General features: G+C 41.1%; 1 protein-coding gene across 4 annotated transcripts; it reads left to right on the forward strand.

Annotated features, from left to right (window-relative positions):
* Positions 1–599: 599 nt before the first annotated feature.
* LOC117732264 (glucoside xylosyltransferase 1-like) lies at positions 600–9,643 on the forward strand. 4 transcript variants are annotated; one of them, XM_034535090.1, is made up of 8 exons: positions 600–1,046; positions 1,552–1,644; positions 2,316–2,499; positions 2,835–2,966; positions 3,062–3,313; positions 4,259–4,382; positions 5,113–5,285; positions 8,415–9,643. In XM_034535090.1, exons 1-8 carry the CDS (start codon positions 841–843, stop codon positions 8,574–8,576), a joined length of 1,326 nt encoding a protein of 441 aa, XP_034390981.1. In that variant the 5' UTR covers positions 600–840; the 3' UTR covers positions 8,577–9,643. The 4 variants fall into 4 exon arrangements, with proteins under 4 accessions (XP_034390981.1, XP_034390982.1, XP_034390983.1 ...); XM_034535091.1 differs by lacking the exon at positions 1,552–1,644 and having other exon boundaries at positions 602–1,046; XM_034535092.1 differs by having other exon boundaries at positions 935–1,644; positions 1,739–2,499.
* Positions 9,644–22,300: the final 12,657 nt, after the last annotated feature.

Raw genomic sequence — 22,300 nt, forward strand, 5'->3', positions numbered from 1 at the left:
TTATAAACATGTTTTTATATTGTAAGACAGATTGCTTAAAAGTGGCTTTACCGGATATACCAACATACCTTTTTTCCCCTCAGTGATTTGCTTGAGCAACTCTAGTCATTGGATTATATTTTTTAATGTGTTTACCTTTTTTTCGCATTATGACCGATAAGTTCAGGTCAATCAATGAGTTGCATACACTTCAACATACTCTATGTGGGCTTTTTGATGATTGTTTTACCCTGCACCATGTTCCTTACCCTTGCTGTAGTTGTGTTTAAAAAAAAAAAGAAGACCCTTAGAAGCAATGATGGAGAGTAACAGAGTGAAACCTTGATGTACTTTAGTATTCACACCTTCTAAATACTTCTACCACACACCATTTCAGAGATAAATATTGTACACCTTACTCCACTACATGTATGTGACTTGCATATTAAGTAACAGTATGTAATCACTAATGAATTGCTATAGATTAGACGAGCAAACACTGTTTACACAGCAGTAATTACACTCGATTGTTAGTTGATTCTTCAAGTCGAGCTTGCTGATATTGTTTCTGTACTTTTTCCCCCAGTGTGACGTTTACTATGATTGAGTCCTTGGTAGCTATACCTGGCTGTCTCAGGCTGCGGCGTTACTGACAGACGTTTGATCAAAGTAAACACACGTGGAACAGCTGTGGGTGGGGCAGAAAAAACGGTCAACAGCAACCGTGCCCTTCGGTTTAGCTTCTGACTTAATATTTGGGATGGGATTTGTTAGCTCGCGCCGTCTGATGGTAGCCGAGATCAACAACAACCAATACATTTAAAAAATGTTCAGTTAGCGCATACAAACTCGAAACGCAAGATGCGATGCTATCATCAAGCATTTCTCCTGTGCATGGTCTTCACCTTGTTTTCACTGCTGTACGTGTTCAATCAACTAGCCTCCACCTTGGAAGACGGTACGGACCGGAACCTGAACGAACAGGGGGTACCCGACAGGCGCGCTCATGACGCCGGGCACCTCCTCAGGAAAAAGCCCGGAGTGGCGGGCCTACGAGACCGCGACAGGTAGCTTTGCTAGCTAAAGCATGCTAATCTACGCCACCTCACGTTCATTTCATTACCGAGAACATGTGTAACGTAGCTAGTAGTGGGCTTTACCTGCATGTACTACAGGTGCTATCAGGTGAGCGTGACTGTTATGTTGAATAATACATACTGTTGCTGCTGAGACGTTAATTGACCTGCTAAAGCTGTACCGGTAGCTGCGTAACGTTAAGTCGTTGGCTGGATACATTTAAAATATACACGGCCTATGCACCTAAAGTTAATTGTCCTGTTTTACACCCTCTGTCTATAAGGTTATGTGCTGCACATTGCTAATGCTATCTTGTATACATATAAAAGCTACCACCTGTTAGCTAGCTAGATATTAACATTACTGCTAGTCAACTAACGGCCACCTATAAAACTCTAGGTGGTAGTTCGGGCATATAACCCACTGAACATGTCTGATGTCTAGGAGAATAATTTAACGTTGAGGATCCAAAAGATCATGTTTTCATTCTGTCAGGTGTAAAAAACTGTCAGTTTCTTACTGGAATCCATATTGGAGACTGCCTGCTGATGTTTGTGGAGTGAACTGCTTATTGGAATCATCTATTAGGTATGGCCGGTTTTGTGCATCTCTTAATATATATATATACCAATGTTATTTAGAACCAGTAGACTTCAACTTGCATCTCTCCCCTACTTCATAGGTCAACAGCTCAAAGTAAAGGCTGGGCCTCTTGCTGCACCTTGAAACTACTCTTGATCCTGAAGTCATAAACACACAACACACACACTGACGAGTTGAGCTGTGAGAGTTAAGCTATCTCATGGTCATGAGTATGTAAAGGCAGTGCTAAAGTAGTGGAAAAACTACTTTCTTCTATACTACATTTTAACCTGTAAATCTCTGTGTTGCTATCATAGATAGACATTCACATACACACCACTAAACATACCACTATCTTATTTACAGACTTCTGTCTTGCTAAAGTTTGACCTTGCATCATCAGAGGCACATGTAGAACATTGGCAGAGTGGTCTCTGAAATGATGAGTTACATTCATGATTTCTAAACTTACAAGTAGTAGTTTACAAGGAGCACTTGAGAGAGTCCCATTAAACTCAATGACAGTTCAAACCCTACAAAGCGGAGCACCCGTCAACTGTGCCTGCTGATGTCTTTATTAGTATGTTATCTTTTGCAAATGTAAGTGTGTCCATGCTGTTGTGTGAATACAAACTGAGGTTGATTATTGATTTATTGCACTTTGTCTTGGCGCTCAGAAAGAGATCGGGCTCTGAAGTTCAGGAACATGGTGATGGGAGAAGTCACCTGGCTGTGGTGGCCTGTGGCCCCAGGCTCGAGGAGACTCTTGCCATGTTGAAGTCTGCTGTTCTCCTCAGCATAAAGCCGCTGCACTTTTACATCTTTGCTGAGGACGATCTGCATGACCACTTCAGAAAGGCTGTAAGTGTCTTCCCCAACAACACCAGAACCTTCATGTACGTGTGTATTCATTTTCAGGTTTTACATAGGGTCTTAAGCAATAGCCCATTATGACTATGTAGTATGCCATTGTCAGAGAATCACATTAAGAAGGCCTCATTGCAACAATTGCACAAATTGTGCAAGGAAACTCGAGGCATGTTTGAGAAACAGTCTCTCATTGTGCATTGTCTTCACAGTAAAGTATTATCATTTCACAGGTGTTCACTTTCTGGCCAGAAGGCTGCAAAGCATTTTTATTCTTTTTATCTTACATGTTGATGGTAACATTTTCTTTGTGCTATCTGTTCTTACAGCTGGACTCCTGGCCCAGGACAGTTCAGTCCAAGTTTAACTACACCATCTACCCCATCACTTTTCCCAAGGAAAATGCAAAAGAGTGGAAGAAGCTCTTCAAACCTTGTGCCTCCCAGAGGCTGTTCCTGCCAGTAGGTCTAGAAACATCCTTCCTGCATATAACTTGTAACAATAACACATTTAGTCAAATTTGCTCATGAGTTTATTTTTATATTCTGTTTTCCAGCTGATTCTGAAGGAGGTAGATTCGTTGCTCTATGTGGACACAGATATACTTTTTCTGCAGCCAGTAGAGGACATCTGGGCCCTTCTTTCTCAGTTCAACTCAAGCCACTTAGCAGCCATGGCTCCAGAGCACGAGGAGCCACGCATCGGCTGGTACAACCGCTTTGCCCGCCACCCTTACTATGGCAAGACGGGCATCAACTCAGGGGTCATGCTCATGAACATGACGCGCCTCAGGGAGAAATCTTTTAAGGTAATGAGCAGGTGGATTTTTATTTTGTCTGTAGTTTTTTTGCAGCCTGTTAATTACTGTCAGCTTTTGCCAAATGAATATACCAGTGTATCTCCTGCTTGAAGTGTGTGTGTGCGTGTGCGTGTGTGGGGTGGGGGGGGGGGGCTGTACCTTTGTTCACCTGCTGTTGTGTGTTTCAGCCAGTACCAGCTATCATTGTTACATTCTGAATTTCTACCGTTTGGGGTTCCCAAGAAGCCCCAAGAACATTTTAAGCCGTTTGACTTAAAACTATGCAATTTCACCTCATTATTATTATTATTACTATAGATAAAATCCAAAACACTTCAAGGGAAATCTGTGAAAATCGTATTCTACATAATCAAAAGAGCAGATGAGAAAAACTTGAAATAATGTTTCATTTATTATATTTATTCACAAATAAAAAAGTTTTCATGAACAGTTCACAAATTATCTTCCAAAAGGATATGTACATCCTATCAATGTATTACAGCACCCTCGTTCTCACCCCTAGCATCCTTCTAAGCAGACGTGGAACAATCTTAATGTATATGTCCAGGTCCACAGGTATGTTTATGAGTAAAGTATGGCTCACTGTTTAAACAAACGCTACTACACATTTAATTTAGTCCCTATCAATGTTTGTATGCATATATTTGTATTCTCATCTATGGAGTTCTATCATGTCGGCCTATATTAAACAACATTTCTACATTTAGTTAGTCAGTGAAACATGTTGAGAATGGTGAAGGAGGCTTCAGGAGTAGCTGCATCCCCAACATTGACCAGCTGAGGTCACTCTTGTCATACCTTTCTCAATGATGAGCTGTTTCTATGAGTTGATATGAAGTGTTGATGAAGTGATTCATTTTGCAGAATTGCAGGTTTATGAGTTCCCGTTGAAAACTGGTATGAATGTTCTGATTACTGTCTTTTTCCTTCTAGAATGACATGACAACAGTTGCACTGAAGTGGGAGGATATTCTGATGCCCCTTCTCCAGAAGTATAAACTCAATATCACCTGGGGTGACCAGGACCTTCTTAATATCATATTTCACCATAATCCAGGTTTGTGCAATCACATAGAACATTCTTTTTAGTCATGAATCTTAAATTCCATTGAGTTAAAGGTCTGAAATTGATTCAATATGATTTTATAGGTCTTAAAATGAATGCGCTACTGTTGTGTGTATAAAAATAATCAAGATGATCGTTTTTGTTCTTGGGGACAAGAGAACCACAATCAAAATAAAGTGTTTCCACCACGGTCATAACTTACCTGAGCATATCCTTGAAGCTTGTCACGCTCTGCTTGTAGGCTCCACGATATTGGTTATCCAATATTATTGGCCTGGTTATCATCCTCACGTGTCCACGTGTTGTAATATCTTCATAAAATGTCCAAAACATCGAGCCGCAATGAAAAGTTGCCAACAGATGCCGGCGATCTCTCAACATTTTTAGGCGGTGGTCCGAACTTCAGGACCACAGCGACTAGTTCAGCTCGCGCATTAACTCGAAGCAAGCATCGAAATATATTGCTATTGTTTATTGGCATATCAATAAATGTAGGTACTTAAAGTGACTTGAGGACTTATTTGCATTCATACTAATTTAGTATAGTATTCATACTAATTTCTGCTAGTATGACTGCAAAAGTCTTAAATTTAACTGACAAAAAAACATTTGTTTTTTAACATTAAAACAAATATTGTAGCCTTTGTAACAGGTCCTTGTTAAATATACCCTCTTCTTTACTATCTTCATCAAACCAATCATGGCTCCTGCTGCTCTACAGAAAGCCTATACGTGTTTCCCTGCCAGTGGAACTACCGTCCGGACCACTGTATCTATGGCAGCAACTGTCAACAAGCGGATCAGGAAGGTGTCTTCATTCTCCATGGTAACAGGGGAGTTTACCACGATGACAAGCAGCCTGCGTTTCGAGCCGTCTACGACGCCATCCGAAAGGTAGAGTCAGCCTCTCTAAGCAGAAATCTGGGGGGTTTTCTGAGCCCCTCCAGTCAAATAAACAACTCAAGTTTTTTTTTATTTCTTAACAAACATGTCTTGCAAAAATGACTTATTCTTCCAAAAGTTTTTATTAAGAGCCTTCCAGACAGTTAACTGGATAACTTGATGTTAAGGGGAAGTCACGTTTGAACTGCTTTGTTTATTCTAGTGAGAATAGGAGTGGGCAATATCTAAAATTGATACAATATATTTTGTGTTGTATTACAAAATGAACAGGGATGCTCAACTCGAAACAGGATTTTTACCTCCAAATAAGAATGAAAATGAGGTATAGATCTGCACAGGTTTTGGTGGGCGTAGCCTCCCGCATAATGGGAATGTAATGTGATTTCTAGTAAAAGCCATGCTGTTGTTTTGAGTTGTGAGTTTTATTGTCGAGCAACCTGGTTTTCATTTTATTTTCACCTCCTTTTTACCACAGTCAAAATGAGAAAAAACATTACACTTCAAAGAATTGAATTCAAAGAAAGAAACCAAATCCTGACGTAACTTTTATATTTAAACCCGCACGAAGAAAGAGTTTTTGAAATTACACCGCGTGGACACACACACACACACTGTTGGACCAGAACCGTACAAAAGACACATGGACGGTGAGCTGCTCGGGTCCTCCGGAGATTTGGCTTGTGTGGCAAAAATAGACCAAATTATCTGATAAGGAGCCACGCCGGCCAAAGCAGCGATGCTGTCTGTGTTGACATCACACAGACACGCCGATGCAGTTAAAACCTGCCTGGACATACCCATGCACATTATAAACTGTGTGGGAGTGCTGCAGCTCATCAGGTGTCTATCACGGTGAAGACGGACTGTATTGTGGCCGAAAGTGACACTGGTACCTGGGATGAAACCAGTATACCGCCCACTCTTAAGTGAGGAGCAACCATTGTTATTAGGCTTTCTCTCTGGTCCCTCTGGACCTACACATCTGCCCTCTAAAGAAACTAAAGACTATTTGGTGAGCCATTTTCACCTCATTACATTATCAATAGGCACTCCAGGTCATTGCTTTTCTCTCATAGTAGCTTTCGTCCACCTGTGCCCAATCAATAGCCTGTTACATATTTCAGTCATCCCGTCTTAGCCCTCCCCTGCTTTGGCCACTGGAATGGTTGCTTTAGATGTTGTCAGATAAAAGGCTAAAAGAAGATGAAGTGAAGAAACGTAACAGCCAGTGAAATCGTCTTGCTCATTGATGTGCTTTTAAAAGTCTTTGGACATCAATGGAAGCCTTTTGCGCAGAGGTGTACGCTACATCAGATTAGGAACACACAGACGATGCTTGTTAGTAGGAGTAATGTATTGTTGTTTTGGTTTTTTCATTGGATTTGTTGACGATAATCTCCACCCTCGTCCTCCAGCCCCCTCTTGGTGTTGTCCATCGGCCTGATTCACGTGGAACAGCTGGTCGGGCCTTCTGTAAACTCTAAACTTTTTCCGTCTTTTAGTTGGTATGACGCCCTACAGAGCTCTGAAAATAAAGACAGAACTTGGATTTTTTTAAAAAGAAAGTTGGACATCTGTCAAATATACTTTGCGTGTTATTTCTGCGTTTCAGAGTTCATAGCTTAAAGGTCCGCTCCACAGCCGTCATCAGTCAAGTCAGTCGGAGAGCTCTCTGCTGCGTCGGCGTCTCGCCTTCGATCTGCTCTTGTTGATTTCAGCACACCGGCCAACATGCAGGCAGCAATCGGGGGAGTCAGGGAAGCCTCATTAGCTGGTCTCCATCCATTACCGCCACAGGGCCCAGCCTGGCCACTATCAGTGCGGGCAATGTTCTCAGCCATTAAGTAAACGAGCGGGCTTCATTATGGGGCACTCGGCCCTCGTGCTTCCATCAGTCTCTCCGACAGCACAAACATAAAGACAGTAAATACCAGACTTCACCTGATTTCAGGAGTGCTGTGGTTTGTCCTTCATAATGGAAATACGAGTCCCGTATTAAGTAAATAAATGTAAGATACAAGACCTTGTCGTACAATAAGCTTATTATAAAATAGGATAACTGAAGCGCATTTCATCCTTTTGTTGTTATAAGCTGTAATTGGTTGAAGCTTTTATCCGCGCTTCCTGTTGCTCCAGCTCCTCAGGCCCCCCTCCCACTTTGTTCCCACTCAGTCCTTTGAGGACGGGATCCTAAAGCCTGGAGCAGGCAATTCTGGAGGAAACACTCATTTCCATCCCACCAAGAGCTCCTGAGTCAGCCCAGTTCTCTCAGCCAGCAGAGGAGCTTGCAATAAAGAGCGCTACCATTACGCAGCCAAGCCCACAGAAGAGTTGTAAAAATTTTTAGTGCCGATGCTAGTTTGAGACATCATGATGGCTGTGTGGACAAAGCACCCTCAGCATCCACATAAAAATCGATAGGCGGCTGTTAATGGTGCTTTATTGCCTGTTGCAGTATATGAATGATAATAAAGAAAGTGTGCTTTGACTTACCTAATGCTTGGCCAAACAGGAGTCAAATGAGATGCTGTAAAGTAGTGATTTCCTCTTATTTACTAGAGCATTAAAACAATGGCGTACGCCGATATAAAAACAAAAGGCCTGCATCCTTATTTTCACACTGTACGTGACAAAAGCCGTCGCCGCTTATATTAACTGGCTTAAGGGCTGGAAGTTTTATCTTTGTTGTTCACTTGGTGACACAAAAGCGTTCAATAATGAAGCATATCTGGAATGCTGCAGCTCTCTCCAATGTCGTTACGCCCCACTGGGCCCGTTTATGTGTAGTTGTAGGACCAGATATTCATCATCCAAAGACTCTCTGAATTGACAGTTATGAATCAAATGCAGAATGTTGTTGTCATGAAGTGACGGTGATAAATGTGGCACTTAATTCTTGTGATGTAAATGCACTTCTTATTGTCCCATCATGGCTGCAACAGCGGGTGAACTCTGCTGGATTTCAAAACAAAACAAACCAAAAAAAGCATGCAGAGTCTTTCTTGAGTAATGTCAGGAGCTGAAGTCAAAGACGACTGATGTTCAAAGCTGTGATCAAATCCGATCTTTATTCTGAAATCCTAAATATTAACACGTGCACCCGTTTTGTCTTCCTCACAGTACACGTTTGGTGAGAACATGGAGACCTCACTGCTTCAGCCGCTGGAAGCTTCGCTGCAGACCACCGCAAACACCTACTGTGGGAGAGCCAGTCACCTGTTTACGAAGAAGTTGAAACGGAGCATCGTGTCCGCTCAACAAGACGCCACACGGAGAAGATGATCAGGACGGCACAGATATCATTGATATCATGGTTAGTGTCTAGAGTCTTGCATGGAGCCGCTGCGGTCGAGCCACACGTGCGTCTCAACCGCGGGTCGAAGACGATCTCTCTGGTTCTGTTGCTACAACGAGGTGGAAACAATTATGGAGTTAAAAAAAACAAAAAACACACATAGCAGAGCCAGTCCAAAGTCTTTACGGTGGCTCCACCTTTTGGGACGGTGACATGTGGAAGTTCAGAGCAGGAAACACATTCACAGAACTGTTCCAAGAAGCAGGATTTGGGCTTAGGGAGGTAACTTCCAGGCTGCTCCGGTTATGTTTGAGGTAGGAGCACCGCCTCCTGACCAATCAAAGCCTGGCGCATGGATCGGGAGATAATATTAAACGAATGTGAAAAAGTTTAAAGTCATAATCGAGGGAGAAAGCCACACATTTTGAACTGCCGAATGCAGAAAAGACAGGTGGCATGAATGCGTAACTGTGAAGGTTTATAATATTACTGCCTCATCTAGCGAGGGATCTGACTACTTGTTTGTATTCCGTTGAATTCATTTGATGCTTAGAAATAGGCTATAATAATTCAAAAACATAACTAGACTTTTTATAGTGCATCTTATAAGTAGTGTACTTACTACTTACTTAGGTAGTGAACCTAGTACTGAATAGATCGAAGCTTCATTTATAACGTTGACGTTCGAATTAGATAAAGATTAAACTACACTAATATTAGGCTTATTAGTGCATTGTAAAGTCCAAAATCAACATTTATTGAAATAAGATGTAATAGTTTCCCCAAAACATTCTGCTTGAATTTATTCAACATTTTCCACACATTTTCCCTGTTTGTCTCCTGCAGGCAATACGCACCTGTATTAATTAACCCAGGCAGTTTAGCAGCAATCTAACGGTACCATAAATATATTTTATGGTACCACAATCACAGGAAATTTCTTATCATATATTCTCTTATCATATATTATTTAAATGTTTGCGTGTCAGATGTTGAGCCGTGTGTTGCAACATGTTGCGTTACTTTACTACTGGTGTATTTATGTTTTTGCCATGGGGGGGGGGGGGGGGGGGGGGTTATAATTTAAGGAAGAAAACCTTCTTTCTTTGAATCATGTTTTTATATTCACGCTATTTATTTTTTTTGTCCTCCAGTCCGTTTCACAACCCCAGAGTTGCAGCTGAAAGAATAAGACGTAACATGCCAAAATATCCTCACAGGGATGAATAAAGTATCTTCTGTTGTAAAAAAATACATCAAAGCAACGCATTAATTTAATTGAATACACCAATGTGATAATAGTCAGATCCACTCGAGATGGAGCAGGCATAATGTGAGCCTTCTAATTCATGCATTCACACAGCCGGCTTGTTATGATTGGCCATGTGCTGCAAACTTTAGACTCAGAGACCGATTGAGAAACTCTGGGTTGGTTGTTGTTGTTGTTGTTGTTGTTGTTGGTGGTGGTGGTCGCACTTGTTTGGGGCGAGTTGAGCCAGATAACCAAAAGATAACCTGGGTATGTTGAACTCGCTCCAGTCCAGGCCTCTGCTCATGTGAGAACACGCATACACGGTTCAAAGATTAACAAGTAATAATAACCGAAATAATACAAAATATTAATAATAGACGTCTCCAGAATGTGAGTCAAGTTCCAGGTTTTGACTTTGGGATAGCTTTGGTCGTCCTTTTGAGGAGACGTTGAGCTGGATGACATCCAGACTCGGGTCAACAAGGGGCCATCCTCCTCTTCAGGATTAGTCATGGCGAAGGGTTAATCTGTGCAACAGGTTCTATATTTTCTTCTTCTGTGAAGCCAATGTTGGTACATATCTGTCCGGTGAACATCGGGTCACAAACGCTTTCTCACCATTGTGGAAAAATGCACTGACACTTTTGAGAAAGAACCTACAGTCACTTTGAAGAAGTTGTTCAAGGTCTTTTGGAAAAAAAAGAAACACAGCAGGGTCCTTAAATATGTACGTATATCGAGAGTATTGTATTAGATTTCGTTTAATATAATTTTGCATACAGGTTTTGTCCCAGTGTTTGCAGTATATCATGGAAAAGGTGTATTATTTTCAGGTACTTCACAGCAATTCTCTTCCTTTTTTAAGTGAAAAATACTTGTATTGATTATTGTTGGACATGTGTTGATGTCTACCGTGTAACTTTAACATGAGGCTATCGTTTCATATTCTCTGGTATGAGAGTTTGTATTTTCAGTAATGACTGCCAATGTAAACGTGTATTCCTGTAACTGGAACAAAGTTGGGTCTCAATTAAGACATTTTTAGCAAAAGATTTGCAGCATAGACATTCAAATGGATGGGAAATAAATATTTGTATTAAAAAAAAAAAAAAAAGCATTTCCAATGGTGTTTTTTCGATGCAATGCATGAAGTTTGAATTGGAAAAGTAACAGCATTTTAAAATCTATCCATCCATCCATTGTCTTCCGGTTATCTGGGTCGGTCGTGGTGGCAGCGGGCCAAGCAGGCTGACCCAGACCTCCCCCTCCCCCGCAACGTCTTCTAACTCATTCTGGGGGATCCCTCCGGCGTGTTCTGGGTCTTCCTCGGGGTTTCCTCCCAGTTGGGCGTGCCCGGAAAAAAACCTCCAGTGGGAGGCGCCCAGGAGGCATCCTGATTAGATGCTGAACCACCTCAGCTGACTCCTTTCCACAGGAAGGAGTAGAGCCTCAACTCCAAGTTCCCTCCTGATGTCCAAGCTCCTCCCCTTCGTTAAGGCTGAGCCGGCCCCCTTTCGGAGGAAACTCCTAAATGGGAGCGACTATGGGTCAGTGGTTAGCAGGTCCGTCTTTCAATCAGGGGGTTGGCGGTTCAATCCCCGCCCTAGTTGATGTGTCCTTGAGCAAGACACTTAACCCTGAGTTGTTCCCTGTAGCTGTGTCTACAGTATATGAATGTAACATGATTGTGAGTCGCTTTGGATAAAAGCGTCAGCTAAATGACATGTAATGTAAAAATGTATCGAAAGTTTGGTGAAACTATTTTCTATAATTTAGGATTAAAAGTCATTCTAAAATATGGGCACAAAAGCTGTACCTAGAGTCTCAAAATTATGAACATTCTCAAAGTTATTAAAGCAAATACAACGTTATTAAATGATGTAATTTAAGTTATAGTATAGTATGTGATTAAAAAATACAAAAATAGGTCATAGTGTATCATAAAATGTCATCGTTTAAATTATGACGTATTTTATTTTATAAATAAAAAGTTATTTAAAAATGTGTAATAAAAAAAGTCTGTCAGAAAAATGCCAACATTTTGTTTTATATATTGTCATAAAATGTCATACAAATGACATAGAATATATGCCATAACAAGTAAAAAATATAGTGTATCAAAAAAAGCGTAATAAAAAGTAATTCTATAATATGTCAAAAAAAAGTTTGTCGAAAAAAAGTAAAAATATAGAATGTCGGAAAAACGTCATGAAAACTCGTCGTACAGACAGATTTCCTAAAAAGATCTTAAAATGTCAGAATAAAGGCATAGTATTTATTGTGTTCAATTTCCTTTTGTTGGTTTTAAAGTAAACGTACAGGATTCGGAGCTGCAAATAGTTTACATTAGGAGAACATCAACGACTTAGTTAGACAAGAATTACGTTTTTGTAATAAGGCAAATTAATTCTGGTGTAACTGAATTATTATTTGACGGAGTTTTCTGCAATTGGCCATGTTCGGTCCTCATTTTTTTTAATACTTTTTGTTTGGTATTCTCATAAAATCCTCTGCCCCAGCCATCATAAGCAATTTACATAAGCTATACTTGTTGCCAACTCACTCCAAGCTAAACCGAGCACGATCCATGTCCGAGAAGACAGCGGCGAGCTAAAAATAAGAAATTAATGTGCAAGTTTGAAGCCTTCAGAAAGTGTTGTTAGATGGTCGAAAAGAAGCTGATGTGTCTGGGTCAGTAGCCTCTGGCTCCTCATTTCACAGTAAGATTGACAGACGTGCCTGGAATAGGCAATCGATCTGCATGATGAATTTAGAGTGTTCACTATTCGAAGAGGCTGTTAAATGTATGCATTTAGGATTAAAAGTCATTCTAAAAGATGGGCACAAAAGCTGTTAGTTGTATTGTAAGCTAATGAGCAATAACGTTGGTGTATGGCTGTAAGACAGGCTTATGAGTTAGCTCATGGCTCATATTTAATAGAGAACCACTGTGGTAGATGCTCTTGGGACTACAGTGTCTTTGAGGGGTTAATAAGGAGCGCTTATGTTGGTTTGCTATGATTATATGTTTGTAGAGAAATATTCAATGACATTATTGACTACCGTCAAAAACACAACCTTTAATAAGATGGATGTTTACATCTTCAATATGCGAAGCATATGTTTTTAAGGGGAAAGGCTAATGCTGCTACTGCCTGGTTTCACTCCCCTGAGCATAATGGTGATGGAGGTCTCCTCCTCTTTCAGTCTAACAGGAAGTGCCAATAGATTATTCATGTTATTGCTTGCCCCACTTGGCCTCCGTAATGTTCAATAGCAATTTAAAGCCCGGACATAAATTAAAACAGTAAAAATGGTCACAAAATAAGGATTATGCAATATAGTGCAGTGAGAGTCATCAACATGAGGGGCGTGTGGACTTTACAGCAACAACTTACAGAGGACATTTTGAGTTTTTAAGATGACAGAATATATTTGGCAGATTGCATTGCATCTGGGACAAGCTGTAGAAATGATCACAAAAACAATGCATGACCCCATTCATAAACTAGAAGTGAGTCCATGCATATACAGTTTTCTACAAGAGGTGAATTATATGGAAAAACCTGCAATAATTGATTTTCTTTTTTACGGTTTGGGGGCAGCGGAAACAAGATGTCATTGACATATCAAGTGGCGAACAGTGGCCTGTTTACACTTCCGCAACAATAGAAATTTGGAGACCCTTCAAAACAAGACAGAAATAGCAATCAGTATTATATTTGGTATATATTTGGTCAGTTAAGTCTAGGACATTCCTTAACTGACTGTTTTAAAATAACTCTAAAATGTGCAAAACAATAATCAACAATCAAAAGGAATTAATTAACCGAGAACACAGAAAATCTGTGTCGTATATATTTTCCCTCTATTGGAAACACTGGCTGTGTGTGTGTGTGTGTGTGTGTGTGTGTCTACTGATAATCTTTCATACCGCTCCACCAAACGCATTCTCAAGGACATCTTGTGGTTCCATAATTCACACGTTCCCAAAACACCTTTACAACAAAGCCCTAATTGGTCAGGCTCGTCATATCACATCATATCTTAAGGAGCTTATCGTACCGTACGACCTCACCAGAGAGCTGCGTTCCACAAGAGTTACTTGTGGGTACCTAGAGTCTCAAAATTATGATAATTCTCAAAGTTATTAAAGCAAATACAACGTTATTAAATTATGTAATTTAAGTTATAGTATAGTATGTGATAAAAAATACAAAAATAGGTCATTATAGTGTATCATAAAATATCAGTTGAAATGATGACGTATTTTATTTTTTTAATAAAAAATATTTAAAAATGTATGTAATAAAAAAAGTCTGTCAGAAAAATGCCAACATGTTGTTCTATATATTGTCATACAAATGACATAGAATATATGCCATAACAAGTAAAAATATAGTGTATAAAAAAAGCGTAATAAAAAGTAATTCTATAATATGTCAAATAAATGTTTGTCGAAAAAAAAGTACAAATATAGAATGTCGGAAAAACGTCATGAAAACTCGTAGTATGTCGAAAAAAGACAGATTTCCTAAAAAGATCTTAAAATGTCAGAATAAAGGCATAGCATTTATTGTATGTGATAAATCATTTAAGTGCATTTCATGAAAACTGTCACAAAATGTACTTTTATAGTTTCTAAAAAACTATGTCATGAAAAGGTCTTAGTATTATACATCATAAAAATTTAAAAAAGTCAGAAATCTTTATAAAAAGTAATTGTATAGTATGTAATAGAAAAATGCATTGTATAGTTTGTCATGCAAATGTAAAAGAAATGTATATGTCATAAAAACATAATTGTCTCTCATAGAAATGTAAAAGGTATAGTTAATAAATAATCATAAATAAATAAAAATGATAAAGAAGCATGACGTAAAAATGTCATCAATTAGTATTTCCTAAAAAAAGTCCTAAAAACTAATAGTATAGTATGTCATAACATTTCCCGGTATAGCACACAAATGTAATTGTATAGTGAATCATAAAAATAGGTTGTATTAAAAAGTAATTTTAAGTCATAGTATAGGATGTCATAACGTTGGCTGGCTAGTCGACGGTCTCTTGCTGGCCGGCGGCTACCAACGAGCCAACCGACTCCCTGCTGGATGCTCTCCACCGCTGCCGCCTGGACAATCCTGGACAACTGCCGTTGGCTGGCTAGCCAACAGTCTCTTGCTGGCTGGACGACGGTCTCTTGCTGGCTGGACGACGGTCTCTTGCTGGCTGGCCGACGGTCTCTTGCTGGCTGGACGATGGTCTCTTGCTGGCTAGCCGACAGTCTCTTGCTGGCTGGACGACGGTCTCTTGCTGGCTAGCCGACAGTCTCTTGCTGGCTAGCCGACAGTCTCTTGCTGGCTAGCCGACGGTCTCTTGCTGGCTGGCCGATGGTCTCTTGCTGGCCGGCGGCTGCGGGCGAGCCGGCCGACTCCCTGCTCCATGCTGTTGCTCTGAGGCTGGTCGCCTCTCAGCGGTCCTGGTGCTCCGGTGGTCCGGTCCGTGGTTGGCGATTGCATCCTCCCCGGCTGGCATGGTTCTGCAGTGTTCCACCTCGCAGCTCCTCGGGCTCAACGGCTTCTCTGCTCCTCCGTTCGTCTCGGCCATCGGGGCGCTCGGACTCCTTCGTCGGCCCCGTTGCATCCACAGAGCCTCCCGCGGAGGGTTTGTTTGCTCCTGGCCTGATCGCTCCACGCTTTCCATCCCCTCCCTCTGGTCGGCCGAGCGCATCGCTGCAGCTCTTCATCACAACAACAGTCCCCAAGAGCAAGATGGTGGCAACGAAATTAGGAACTGTTACAGCTCCCCCAGCACCCTCTACTCTTCCTGCTGACTCCACTCCCCAAAACTGGACTGGTACACCTTTTATTACCTCCAAGATGTCGTCCTTTTATGCAGTTCTTTGGTTCCACTAATTTAGTTTGTCTGTTCTGCTTTATTTTGTATTTGTAATTTTCTATTTCTCTATTGTGTTCATTGCCTATATGGCATTGTCTCCTTTGCCTCATGTATTTTCTGAAATGTTTACTTGTATTGATGTTATGTTTTTACCTTGCTTCTATGTAGAGCACTTTGTAAACCCTGTTTTTAAAGGTGCTATATAAATAAATGTATTATTATTATTATTATTATTATAACATGTCATAAAAAGTCATATTTTTGTTAAGTATCTAAAAACTCAGAAACTATAATAATAATAACCGCCTCAGCCAACAAGTCTAATTGTAGTTTACATCTATGTCCATCCAAAATGTCACTTTCATCTATTTGTGTGAAATTGCCATAATTATCCTCAGAAACATTTTTTTCTCGAGGTCACAGTGACCGTGACCTTTGACCTTGTACCACCAATTCTAATCCGTTCATCCTTGAGTCTGTGTAAATAGTTAGTCCACATATGAACCTGCCAGTGAGTCATGTATCTGTAAACCGTGGATGAGAAGAAAGTAAGAAGTTAATCCCAGTCGCATCAAATCAGTTCCTCTTTGCTTTCTGCCGTTCCTGCCGCAGAAAGATATCATTTAACCAGTGAACATGTTGATCAATAATAATTTGCCAGCACTGCTGAGACAGGTATTTTGTGCTGATATGTCAGGGGTTAATACAATTAATGAAATTTACCGTTCGGCATTAGCCATGCATGGAGAAGTGAATTTGCCACTGTAAGCAGAACGAGATGAGAAATATGCATATGGAAATGAAAATGAAATCGCTAGTTCAGTGCCTATGGAAAAGCATGGATATCATCCTGTCACCTTAGAATTATTGATGGTCAACTTTGTTGGAGCAAGATTAAGAGATTACAGCCCCGCTCGGCACAGCAATGCTTTATTAAGCATGGCGAAATACAAAAAAATTGTAATGTTAGCGTGTTAATATTTAGCAGGTGTAATGTTTTCATCTTCACCATATATGATAGCACCTTTGCTCCTTAGCACTAAAACCAATGTACAGCTGAGGCTGATGAAAACGTCACTAGTTTTGTATATGGAAAACAATATCGTTGGCCAAATAATGGCAGAAAAAAAAAGTCCCGGTATGAAGATCAAGATGAATTCGTCCTGAGGGGGACACTCGAGGGCCCATCCTGGATCTACTTTTTCTAAACTTGCCATTCACATCCTATTTGAGCTAATTATGTGTACCTCTTCCTTCAATGAACAGAAGGTAAACGTGATTAATGACGTACAGCCTCACAGCTACACTGCGTGGATCAATGTTTCAACAAATAATCCATAACCCGGGGGGGCCACCCGCGGGTGGCGGCTCCTCTCCTCTCACTCAACAGTCATAAACAACAGCTCAAAGAGCTTCCGCGTTGACCCCGAGGGCTCTCGCTTCCGCCGCTGTCACACACGAGATAGCGTGGCGTGTTTTATAGATGCATAACATTCAAACACACAAAATAAGGACGTTATTACTCAGTTTCACTCTTATATTGCCTTTTTATTGCCCAGTTGGAACAAATGTCATTGAGATTGAGCATTCAAAATGCACAAGTAATACCATCTGTATTACCACTCATAAAAGAGGGTATCAATCACTTGAACTGACCTTTTTTTCCCCCTTGATAAAGTGTCTCATCAATGAGCCACATCCCAGTGCCTGAGGGCTAAAGGACTATTGGTTGAAATCAATGCAATGCCAAGTATTGTTAGTGAACAATATGCCCCATGATTCAATACTCCGCACTTTCTTGATTGCATTGTAGACACCACTGACAAGCAGCATTAATGGGCCGCGCATGTGATTCATGGTAACTGATTGACTGCACAAGCTATTACGGGCATCCACTTTCATGCACCGGCATGACAGCAGCATCAGTGGCCATAAATTGTCTGTGACTTGGCCAAATGCCAAGAGTGTGCGTGCGCGTGTGTGCGTGCATGTGTGTGTGTGTGCGTGTGTTGTCAGCTTGCATGCAGATGAATGCATGGTGATGTCTTTGTGGGTGACAGTTGACTTTTTGGAAGGCATGCCAAAGACAAAGTTTTGGTTTTGTTTACCGACGTCCTCCTGGACCTCCCGGAGGACTTTCTCTCACCTCTATGACTTCAATTTGACTCTGTCGTTTTCTGTATTGACCCACGTTGGCTTTAATTGCTTAATAATGACAGTGACCTGAGTAAACTTTGTTTTGTACTCTTTGTTTTCCCATATCAGTTGTCTTTTTCCCTGCCATCTCTACAGTCCCACGAGTCCTGAACCTCATATACTGTAGGTCATTTAATTGCCTCGCACATCCCTCCCTCACTGGCGTCTTCCTAATGAATGCGTCGGGCCCGCTCACTGAGAGGTTGCTTCATTGACTATCGGAGCCGCTCGACCCCCGTGCGGAACCTTTAATTGTTTTTTTTCTTGCCAGAGTCTGACAGCCTTCAAGTGCATGATGGATTTGCCACCGCGTTTATCTCTGACACGGAAAGAAGGACAATCGTTTTTTTTGTGTACCTTGGAAAACATTCATGGTCAAATGAGAACTTCTGCAAATTGCGGCGGATTTAATTGGTGGATTTCCAAGCTTGGTTTTAGAGAGGAGAAGTGTCCCTCATTTGGAGTTGAACGTATATTCAAAGGAAATCCCCAGGGCTAAATGGGCTGATCCACAAACTCCATAATTTACCACAAGTCACTCTCCCCCTCATGAACCGTCGGCTGTGATGGAAGTGTTAAATGAGCTGGGGCTTCTGGGGGGGAAAAACACAGACATGCCCCTCATGTGAAACCTATTATAAAAACCTAATCTCAAACTAATTTAGCATTCTATTTCTTGCACTCTAAAGCATTTGTTTCACTGAAATAGATTAATCAAACACATTAAAGCAACAATGCAATTTAAGGTCACCAAGCTGCAAAATGCACAATAAGCTGTATGGTTTCAATCAATGAATATAGCACAAATTGCTCAGAGAAAGCCATTTTTCAGACCCCTTTATTATTTCTGAGGGCGCTTTGACCACCAAAAAACCCAGAGACGCTTCCTCGCCAAAGCTCCTGTAAGTCATTATCATTATTTATGCATGCATGGAGCCACCGAGGGCATAACTCTTCACTGATATGAGTGATAGTAGGTGAGTGTCGATGACACAAAAAGAGAAAAAGAAAGAAAAATGAAAAAAACTGAATTGAATGAAGCAGGTGTCATTTTTCTAAAGTGAGACATACCTCGAAATCCTTAACTCTTCAAATGTATTGTGGATTTTCCAGCAGCTTTTGTTGTGTTCTGAACCTGTAAACAAGCAGCATGATAACTTCCAAAGATATGCTGTGGTCTTACAGAGCAGACAACAAGAGAAAAATGTGTTCCCCACTCCCGGATTGTACTCCGATCCTGGCAGCTACATTTTTAGTCCAGTGGTTTCCAACCTGTGGGTCAGGGACCCCCCTGCAAAGCGTCACACATTGAATCAGAGGGGTCGTGAGATGATTGGAGAAAGAAGGAAGGAAAGAAGATGATTATAATGTAATTATTAGTTCATTTGACCTCTTTGGACCTTAGTCCGGGGAGCGACTGTGGCTCGGGTGAGAGAGTCGGGTCGTCCTTCGATCAAAGGGGCCGGCGTTTCAATACCCGGCTCTTCTCGTCCATGCCGACGTGTCCTTGGGCAAATTGCTCCCGCTGTGCCTGCGATGTATGAATGTGTATGAATGTTAGTTAGAGATGGCACCCTCCGTGGTAGCCCCTCGCCATCAGTGTCTGAAATGGGTGTGAAGGGGTGAATGATGACATGTAGTGTTAAAGCGCTTCGAGTGGTGGGAAGACTAGAAAAGTACAAGTTCATTCACCATTTAGTCCAAGTCTTCACTTAAAGAGTGTGTTTTCTTATTATTATGTCAAGGCAAAAAGGTTGGAAGTCCACTGGTTTAATCTTTAGAAATGAGTTATGTTTTCGAAGCTTATCACAAGTGTATTTGTATAAAATCTACATCAGAAAAGTATGACTACTAGTTGAACTTTCTACCATCTGTTAGGACTTAATGCCAACTTGCATCACCTCAAAGAATATCCGTTACGATGGCCAATACATTCTTTTATCAGTCCACCGACTTGTTCTAAACGACACGTTTTTCTCCAACCATGTTCTGGTGTCACAGTGTTATAGCCAGAGCAACTGAACTCGGTAAATTGCAATTTGATAATAAAATTGCATATCAAATATCAACAAAAGAGCTTTAAGAGAAAAAAACAGACAATACAGAAGAGGCAAATTGGAACAGCCATTATTTAAACTACCAAGAAGACATTTAAAGGGGGTGTCAATCATGACTAGAGAATAATCAGAATTCAATTAAAGGGTAAAATCTTGATTGTCATGGGACCCACAGTGAGTCACTCGTATGTGCTTTAAGGGTCCGACTTCACTCCATTTCATTATCTCCCTCCTGCATGCATGGATTTCCGTTTACCTTTACCCGGCAGCCATTCGATGTTCCGTTCACTCAATATTCCACCTACGTGTTCAAGAGAAATCAATTGAAGAGCTGTAATGTGGAGTCAATTCACAGTGAAACATTGACACTGGGTTTTTATACATTGATTACCTGTATTGCAGTAACACCCTTCACTCTATGTGCACGGTGTGAAATGTGCACGGCGAGTCTCAAAGTGTTACGTGAAATTATAATAGCAGCTGGGAGATGGTTTGACCTCGAAACTAGGATATCAATGGGTCGCTTATTTGACACAAAAGCAATCATTTTAAGATCAATTATTTAGCTTGGCCTCATGCTAGACATAAAGGACGAAGCAATACTCAGTCCATGAACAAATCTATGCAGAATGCATGCAATATTTGACATTTCAAATAAAGATTGGATGTATTTTGCAAAAGGGGTTGCAACTTTTAATATCACGTGAATGACAATTTAATAAGATTATGTTCCAAGCCTGCTTGCAGATCACCACGGTCTACTGTGTGACATTAGCTTTAATCCAGGAGGCTTTCTTAAATAATGGAATAATCTTTTGTGCGATTATTATGGCTGAGAATTGACTGGATATTAAGGCGTTTAACTCACGCTGGGTTAGAATAACACACACAGAGGCTAATTGATGTCACACTAAACGGACAAAGGGCCACAGAAGCAAAAAGCGGTGCATTGTTTACTCAGCACACAATCTAAAGTTTCCAAGGTTGAGTGTGGGGATGCGGTTATTACACCACGCCTGCATCCTAGCAAACACCAATAAAAAAAAATGAAAAATTCACGATGAATCTGGATGGGGACAAAGAAAGACCAACACTTTCCCCACCCTCATTAACACCGTCCTGATTACGGCCCTCAGGTGGGACTGTGGTTGTATCGCTGTGTTTAGGGTCTGTTGACCCGGCCTCTGGAGAACCTCAGAGCATCAGCAGATGTCAACGGGTGCAACACTCAGACTTTGCAGAGTATTTGCAACTCCAAATCCAAGGCACACGGTACTTTTGATGATTAACTGCGACTAGTTTGGGATCTGATTTCCGATGCCTATTCCATTCCGAACATTATGTTGTCATTAAGAAAATAGACATCCTTTTTTCAATTTCTGTAAAATTGGCATTGCTATGCTGCAAAACAGCTTTTTCAGTTTTTGTACACTAGGAGATTGAGCAAGATACATTTTTAGTGTTTGCCACAGCAGTTGCACTGATTCTGTTGTACTGGTTCTGTTGTCGTGGTTCTGTTGTCGTGGTTCTGTTGCAGTGGTTCTGTTGCAGTGGTTCTGTTGCTGTGGTTCTGTTGCAGTGGTTCTGTTGCAGTGGTTCTGTTGTCGTGTTCTGTTGCAGTGGTTCTGTTGCCGTGGTTCTGTTGCAGTGGTTCTGTTGCAGTGGTTCTGTTGTCGTGGTTCTGTTGTAGTGGTTCTGTTGTTGTGGTTCTGTTGCAGTGGTTCTGTTGTCGTGGTTCTGTTGTCGTGGTTCTGTTGTAGTGGTTCTGTTGTCGTGGTTCTGTTGCAGTGGTTCTGTTGTCGTGGTTCTGTTGCCGTAGTTCTGTTGTAGTGGTTCTGTTGCAGTGGTTCTGTTGTTGTGGTTCTGTTGTCGTGGTTCTGTTGTAGTGGTTCTATTGCAGTGCTTCTGTTGCTGTGGTTCTGTTGTTGTGGTTCTGTTGTAGTGGTTCTGTTGTTGTGGTTCTGTTGTCGTGGTTCTGTTGCAGTGGTTCTGTTGCTGTGGTTCTGTTGTCGTGGTTCTGTTGTCGTGGTTCTGTTGTAGTGGTTCTGTTGTACTGGTTCTGTTGCAGTGGTTCTGTTGCTGTGGTTCTGTTGCAGTGGTTCTGTTGTACTGGTTATGTTGCAGTGGTTCTGTTGTACTGGTTCTGTTGTCGTGGTTCTGTTGTACTGGTTCTGTTGTACTGGTTCTGTTGCAGTGGTTCTGTTGTACTGGTTCTGTTTTAGTGGTTCTGTTGTACTGGTTCTGTTGTAGTGCTTCTGTTGTACTGGTTTGTTGTACTGGTTCTGTTGTAGTGGTTCTGTTGTACTGG

The sequence above is a fragment of the Cyclopterus lumpus genome, chromosome 6 (genome assembly GCF_009769545.1).
Source record: "Cyclopterus lumpus isolate fCycLum1 chromosome 6, fCycLum1.pri, whole genome shotgun sequence".
Taxonomy (NCBI): Eukaryota; Metazoa; Chordata; class Actinopteri; order Perciformes; family Cyclopteridae; genus Cyclopterus; species Cyclopterus lumpus.